Genomic DNA, 8,543 nt, shown 5'->3' on the forward strand with positions numbered 1-8,543 from the left:
TCTGTACCATTCCAATGAGTTTAAAGTTCGTCCTGCAGATGGTCAGTGAACATTTCTTTGCATAGAAGAGTTGTGTTTATTTATAGATATACTTTAGAAAGATCACTTTGGGAAAAACGTGCTGGAATATGAAAGACCAGTGACCGGAGTGATCCATCACACTACTATTATAAAAGTTCTGTAGAAAGAAGCTGTGGAAAGACCAGAGTCCTGGGGCCCTTCTGAGACAAAATGACAAGGTTAAGTAAAAGCCTAGACGTGATGGTGAGAAGACGTTGCTGAAGACAGCCCCCAGGTTTTCTGGTGGCAAGCATGGCACCCTCTGTGTACTGTGTGTGGTACGTGGTGCCAGTGAGAGAACTCAGGAGTGCAGAAAAGGAAGCAGGTGTTCTGGGAGTCACTAATAGACCCATCTTGCCTACGCTAAACCATCAAGATGGGTTCAAAGAACAGTACAAGGAGGAAACTATTCCCATGTCCTGCTATCTGCAAGGCCTGCTATCTGCAAGGCCAAATGTGTCCACAGTTTCTCACCTATGTTCTTGTTTGATTTTAGGGATATTCTTCTTCTGACTCCAAGTGACATCAAATACGTAAAATATCCACACCCACAGCTGCCGTTGGACTAGCAGTTATCATAAGTCATATTGAGTTTGTTGGGATATCTTCAAGTTCAACAGTGATGAGTCAGCTGGGCTCCATGTCAAAGTGCCTTGACAAGCAGGTTGATATTCCCAAAGGCTTCCTGGTATGCCGAACCATGGCACAGATATGGAAAATGGAGAAAGATAAATCTTTGGCCCAACCTAGTCACACCTAGTTTGAGTAAATCTAGGTAAGTACAAATATGAGAAGTGTTCTTGTCTGAGTTCATGCCTGCCTTCTTCTCTACTCCGTTGTTTTGGTGAAGCCAAGATGAAGCTCACAGTGAGTAGATTTTTCCTTTTGAATGTATTATCTTATGATTAAGAATTGTTAACATTCTCAGCTAAGAGGGGTCTGCTTCTTAGGACAATTCGCCATTGTTTTAAGAAAATCTGCTTTCTTGTCATTGAATCATGGCAATTATAAGCATCTCTGTGGAGAATGATAGTTGTACTGGGAGTAGACAGTTGTCTGAATGTTGTATTTCCTGCTATCTTAATGAAATTACCTTCCAGTCCTCCTGATTCAGGGCTGGTCCCAAAGCAGGCAGTCCCTAAGCCCTAGAAAATGCCTGATCTTTCTCCACATTCTTGAATCCCCCCCACTTTTTTTTTTTTCAAGATTTTATTTATTTATTTGACAGAGAGAGAGATAGCAAGTAGGCAGAGCAGCAGGCAGGGGGGTGGAGTGGGGAAGCAGGCTCCCCACTGAGCAGAGAGCCTGATGCGGGGCTCGATCCTAGGACCCTGAGATCATGACCTGAGCCAAAGGCAGAGGCTTACCCCACAGAGCCATCCAAGTGCCCCACTGAATTCCTCTTTTGACCAAAACTCCCGAGCATGTTCAGGAAAAACGACAAGCAGTTTCTTAAATGAGATGGGTGAGAGACTTACTGTCACGTTCTCTGCTGTGAAATGGATCTCCGAGTAAGAACGGCTTGCCTGAATCCTGACCATAGTCATTTATCCATGAAAACACCTGAAGCATGAAGCTAGTGCAGCATTTCCCCTGTGGCTCCAGATAAAAGGCTGAGAGCATGGCAGGTAGACCACAGAATTCCACCAAAGTAACTGGTGGCACTATGTGTCACTTATAGCAAGACACAGGGAGGCTAGAAATCCGATGGATGTCTTCATGCTTTAACATACTAAACATTATATTACAGCCGTTGCTTCAGAGTGGAGTTGCAAAGGTAAAATGATTATCTAAAAGTAAGCTCTAATAACAGCACATTAAAAAAAAAAAAAAAAAGGCGTTCTGAGTCCAGGTCAAATGTGATTTCTCTCCTTGTTCTGCTGTGACAAGCCAAGACAAGCGTGACCATGTTACTTAACAACTGAAGCTTACTTCCTCATATGTGAAAGGACTGTGTTGTACTAGTAGATCTCTTGAATTTTCCCCATCTCTCACTGTTTAGGAGACTCCTCTTTACCTCTTCTTAAGCTATCAGGAGAAAAATTAAGCAAATAAAACAATTAGCTTGAATCACTAGGGCAGATCTCAGACCAGTTTGTCCCAGGCCAAGGAAATGCTAATAGGTACTAGGAATCAGGCACCTGTATAAAGTCTCTGTGTTCTGATAACTAATGTCATGTACCCAGTGACAAATGACTAATCCAGGTGCCCTACGACAGTGCCTGACTTCCTTTCTGCCAACCACACTCGACAGCCAGAACTTTCCACCTCAGTCCCTCAGTAGCAGCCAGGCTGTTTACTGACCCGTTGCTTAAAAAAATTTTTTTTAAATATAAGAAGAGTACTTTTTTTTACTAGGAGGTCTGTGAAGGAAAGAAAGTATTCCAGATCAAATAAGAAAAGTAAATCATTTACTGACATAGTTCTCAGAACCTATATCCATTTTCATATCCTGTATGTTATTCATTGTCAAATGTGTTTTTCAATATGCTGTTTTTTCATAAAATATGAAATATTTCAAAATGCATAGTTTTTTCATAAGAAAAACTTTTATAAGAAATTTTAATTTCTTAATTAAATTTAATTTTAAATTTTATTAAAATTAAATTTAATTTTAAATCTTAAATTCTTAATTTAATCTTCTTTTAAAATTATTATTTTATTATATATTTATTTTAATATACAGTTATTTAATATATATTATATAATTACATATAATATAATATATAATATAATTATATGCATATATTATATATAATATACATATTTATTGTATATAATTATAATATATAAATATATAATATATAGATTATATATAATATACATAAATATTTATATATTATAAATATATAAATAAATAAATGAATATACAAATTATATATTATATATTATATATACTTTATAATTTATATATAATGTACATATAATTTATAATAATATAATACTATATATTATATATTATAATGATAATATTATTACTACATATATTTACATAAGAGCTACATTAATACTTCTAAAACTATACACCACAATAACATGATTGCTACAATCTTACATTCTTTAAAACTTTCTATGGCTGAAACGAATACAAAGGTCAAAGAAGAAAAGATGGACCACTCAACAGTGTGGTAAAATTAGTATTTTTTGTAAGCTTGGGTAAAAGAAAAAAAGAGGGCATTTTTTTTGCCATGTGATAGTAGACCAATGTTACTTATGATTTTTAGATTGTCTTCGCTGGACTTCTTGGAGTCTTTCTGACCCCAGCCCTTGCTTCCACTGTAAGTATTAAACTTTTATTTTTTTATAAATTTTTAAAAAGATTTTATTTCCTTATGTGAGAGAGTGCGCAACGCAAGAGACAGAGAGACCATGAGAGAGTCAGCATTAGCAGAGTGGGGAGGGGCAGAGGGAGGGGGAGAAGCAAACCCTCCACTGAGCAGCAAACACTCGGGGTTCAACCCCAGGACCCCAAGACCATGACCTGGAAGGCGGAGAGTTAACCAACTAAGCCACCCAAGTGCTCCAGTATTAAACTTTTTGAAGTGCCTTACTAAAGTGTATTTGCCAAGAAACATGGTATTAAATTACTGTCAATTTCTTATAAATTTCAGGATATCAACATTGGCGGTAACAGCAACAGTGGTATAAGTGGGCAGCAGTCAGTGAGCGTCAACAATGAGCATAATGTGGCCAATGTGGACAATAACAACGGATGGGACTCCTGGAATGCCCTCTGGGACTATAATACTGTAGGTAGCCAACATACAATTTACATTCTTTACAAATATGTTTCTTTTTTAACAACAACAAAAATGTCTGCTAACCATAAAAGGATTAAAAATGATTTCTATTTTTTTTAAAGATTTTATTTATTTGACAGAGAGATAACAAGAGAGGGAACACAAGCAGAGGGAGTGGGAGAAGGAGAGGCAGGTCCCCTGCAGAGCCGGGAGCCCGATGCGGGGCTAGAACCCAGAGCTCTGGGATCATGACCTGAGCAGAAGGCAGACACCTAACTCACTGAGCCACCCTGGCACCCCTACGCAAAGTAATTTCTTTATCATAAGTAACATTGTTACTTATGATACTTAAATCATAAGTAACATTTGCCTGCACATAAGCATAGAGTTGTAGGTCAAAGTGCTTATTTTGGTCACCCAGTTTCACTCCCTAGATGTAAACATACCCTATTAATGTTTCCCACAAACAGTCAAAATTCAGACCAAGGAAAAGTAATTAGGATCTACTATGTCCAAGGATTGCGGGGCTGTTAGACAAATATGAACATCCTTCTGCCTTCCCTGAAGATACCCTCTGTAATGAGGAGAGACCTGCACAATATCACTGCTGCCTATCTCAGTCCATATTCAATTTGCTTCTAAAAAGACAGAAATGGACATTTCACCTGTAATTCAAAAAAAAAAAAAGGAAATGTAAAGGACAATATTAATCGGTAAGAGAAGCAAAAAACCAAAATCAAACCAAAATAACACTTGACTCTGGTTAGAAGACCCAATTCTGCAATTACTAGCTTTTTATTTAACAAACTTTGTACTTTGAAAAAAGACAACTCTTTATCATCTTAGTTTTATCGTGTGATCAACTAGAAAACCAATCCCTGTCTGACTTGTCTCCTTGAAATGGTATAAAGATCATGTGAGAATAAAATGTGATAGCAATTTCAAGTTTATTTCAGCAAAGCAGACATGTGCAAGGGGACGCCATGCTAGAACCTGAAGATAAAGCAACGAGTTAGACTCTGGGTCTCTGCCCTCAAGAAGTTTGTATTCCAGGCTTACAAATGTTAACAACAAAAACGATTGCAAAACTGGGCCAGATCCGGTGCTCTGATCTGAGTTCATCATAATCTTGGAGTTCCATTTCCCTCTGCTGGTCAAACTGATTTTTGGTAAGAAAAGCTCCTTGGGGAACCTACTTCTTACTATCTACTGTCTTCTTTACTAGGACCTTGCTGCAGTCAGACTCTTTGGCAAGAAGAAATGCATTGTGCATAGAATGAACAAGGACGCCATGCCCTCTCTTCAAACTCTTGATAAATTGGTGAAGGAAAAGAAGGTATAAATAAAAGACCTTTTAATTTGGCTCAAGGGAGGTCAGTAAATAACGAGGTCACAGTCATTTCCTCTTGACCACAGTACATTGTCATGTGCAGCACAAAAAGGGAAGAGGAACTGGTAATTGCCTAAGAAGAAGGAGCAGTCAGCCCTCAGTGCTGTGGCTCACACCTGCCTTTTCTGTTAGAGGAGCAAAGTTCTGCTCAAGCCAATGGCAGCTGTCTACACTTCCCCAAGTACATTTTTCCCACAAGAGTTGGGTTGAGATTATTATATTTAGAAATGAAAATAGTGGATACCCAGTTATGTTGGAGTTTCAGATAAATGATGGATAGTTTTTTAACTTAAGTACGTCCTATGCAATATTTAGGACAATATGATTTATCTAAAATTCAAACATAAGTGAGTGTCCTATATTTTATCTGCCAACCTTAGTGAAGTAGGGAGAGAAGACCCATTGCTCTTTAAAATGTTTGCCTGAGTTCATATTTCTGTAACTGAAAAACAGTCACCTTTCATTGATCAGTTAGAGAAAATAAACAGCATTCTCAGAAACTGATTATCATACAGCTCCACTCAAAAAATATAAAGTGATCCAATGAGGTCCAAGCTTCAGAATAAATTTAACCCCAGACTTCTGCTTTTATGAGAAGCTGAGGTCTCACATCAGCTAAATCTTCTGGAACATAGAAATTCTGAGATATACAGGGTGGGTGCTGATTATGAAAAAAACTGTAGCCAACAATACTGCCTGCAGGCCTGGTACCCAACCCTCATTCAACAAACCGCTGGGCTGGGAGCTCATTCTCTCTCTTCCTTTCCACACTCAGCTTCAGGGTGAAGGATCAGGAGGACCACCTCCCAAGGGCCTGAGGTACTCCATCAACCCTAAAGAAGTCAGTGACCTGAGCAAGTTAGGAAAACCCATTGCTAGCATGTGCAGGGGGATTCCAACATACATGGCTGAGGAGATCAAAGGTGAGTAGCCTTTCAGGAGGACACTCCAAGGTATTGCTGCTGGAATTGTCAGACTACTCTTGGGCATATCCATAGAAGACACCGACCACTCAGCACTTGCTTCGTGCTTTCCGTGTGTTAAATTAGGAGCTCCTGCCAGCAGTCTTACCCAATAAGTTATTATTATTCTCACTTTCTGGATGAGGAAACTGAGGCACAGGGAGAGGTCACAGGTCTATTATCTGGGTCAGTCCCAAGCATTCTGGCTTTGGATTCTGTGCTCTTCGCGACTGGGAAGTAAATACTGCCTTTCAAGAGTGGATCTGGAGTTACTGTAAGATATATTTAAAGGAAGGCCTGAATTGCTAAGGAAAAAGAAAATGCCAATAGAATGTACTGACTCTTTACAGCTCACTTAATTTCTGCACCTTCAAAGAATGACTTGCAGATAAACAAAGTATCCACCTACCTAATATAACAGCAACTTTCCAGATCTCTGAATTGATTGATTAAATCTAGATAAATAGCTAGACAGGTGGTAGAGGTAGGTTGATCTTGAAATTAGTACATAGCTAGCTTGGAAACCATAACACACACACAAAAGAGTCCTTGAAAAGATACTGATAACAGTTTCTTCTTTTTTTTTTAATAGGGACCAGCCTGTTCTTTTACAGAAGTGGTTGTTACGATATTAATGTATTGTTGCTTCTCAACTTTTCCTACTGTGGAGAAGTAATTGATGGTTAAAGAAAAAAAAAGTCACTTGGAATTTAGTCATCAGAAGAGTTGATGCAAAAAATGTGGATTCTGATTATTTTTATCATGTCATTCTGAAATGTTTTCTGCTGATTATGTTTGGCCTCTTCAAGTTTCAATAAACCTACTTAGCACGAAATTCCTTATGATTCCTGTTTGGAACGCACAGGCTCAAAAGTGCAACATGATGGTGGGAAGCTGTTGGGGTGCATGGGACCCAACGGTTAGCTTATATTCAGGGCCTATCCCTTATAAAGAAGCCTTTCAGATGCTTTGGATACTACTAACCACAGTTCTGGGCATGGATCCAAGACAATCCCACTGTTCCAAAGACGGATCCACAGCTGATGTGCACAGTAATCTTTCAGATCAGCAAGGGCAGAAATCCACTCAAACCACCTTTCACCAGGAGGGGTGGGGGGTTACTGCAAGGTTATTGTAGTGTCTAAAATAATCTCAGGGCAAGAAAATCAAAGAGACTGGAACCAAGAAGTATATTGAAATCAAGACCCAAGTTTCCCTTCTCTCTCCCGGAAGCCACTTCTTAGTTCTTCTCTGTTCCTCTTTAAATTCTGCTTCTCTCTTCTTTCCATCTTGCAGATGGCTCTGTCTATACTCATGGCAGAAGAGGGTTGAACCAAAATATTAGCCTCAACCCCCATGTTTATATGCCTTTCCCTCTCAAGAGGTAATGGCCCAATTCCAATTTTCCCTGACCCTGTTTGGTTCAAGGACTCACAGTTGACCAGGGGAGTGGAGTCACCTGGTGTAGGTGCAGCAATGGGGTCTTCATTGAAGAAGAAAGAGCTCAGAAATAATAGAGACCCCAAATGTTGTGTGTGACAATATGAAACTCAATTCATTTTTGTTAATGCTCCCCATACATATTTTTTTAAGTCCTGATGCCATAAGAGGATATCTAATCCATGCTAATGTCTTCAGATGGGATACCCCTAAAGAACCATAAGAACAAAAGACATTGATTCCACCATTCAGAAAAAATGCAATATTTACCAGGCCTTCTTGGGAAGCAATTATAATAATTTTCTTTATGCTGAGGCAATTTAATTGCTATTCACATGACAGGTACTACCAGAGCAGTAGAATTTCCAAAATACCCTAAAGCCATGAAATGTGGAAACCCATCAAAGATCAAGGCCTTACATACTGCCCTGTCACTGGCAGTGTGAAAGAAAGAAACCTGTGATTCACAAGCTGGATACAATGTCATATAACTGATTTTTGGGAACTGATGAATCCCATGTTTCTTAGAATTGTCTAGTCACTGTTTCAGGATAAGAAATTAAACTCACTAAGAAGATATAAAAATTCTAGGTTATATACACCTATCAAAATATATTGTGCAGTCAGTTAAACATCTACCTTCAGATCCCTGGTCCCTGGGATCGAGGACCGTATTGAGCTCCTTGCTCAGTGGGGAGTCTGCTTCTCTCCCTTCCTCTGTCCCTCCCCCAGACTCATTCTCTCTCTCTCTCTCCCTCCATCTCATAAATAAATAAACTCTTCATGGACATTTCCTATTGAATACACTAGGACATTTTCCTTTATATATATAAAGGAAAAATTGTAAAAATTATAGTAGAATTTAACAATCTCACTGTCCTAGTTAAAGATTTTGACACATCTTGGGACGCCTGGGTGGCGCAGTTGGTTGGATGACTGCCTTCGGCTCAG

At 38.8% G+C, this 8,543-nt stretch overlaps 1 protein-coding gene across 1 annotated transcript; it reads left to right on the top strand.

Annotated features, from left to right (window-relative positions):
- The first annotated feature begins 860 nt into the window (after positions 1-860).
- Positions 861-6,882, top strand: GKN1 (gastrokine 1). Its single transcript, XM_044262460.1, has 6 exons — positions 861-927; positions 3,285-3,338; positions 3,672-3,809; positions 5,026-5,136; positions 5,966-6,113; positions 6,745-6,882. The coding sequence occupies exons 1-6, from the start codon at positions 916-918 to the stop codon at positions 6,837-6,839; spliced, it is 558 nt and encodes a 185-aa protein (XP_044118395.1). The 5' UTR covers positions 861-915; the 3' UTR covers positions 6,840-6,882.
- The last annotated feature ends 1,661 nt before the right edge of the window (positions 6,883-8,543 follow it).

Source organism: Neovison vison, chromosome 8 (genome assembly GCF_020171115.1).
Source record: "Neovison vison isolate M4711 chromosome 8, ASM_NN_V1, whole genome shotgun sequence".
Taxonomy (NCBI): domain Eukaryota; kingdom Metazoa; phylum Chordata; class Mammalia; order Carnivora; family Mustelidae; genus Neogale; species Neogale vison.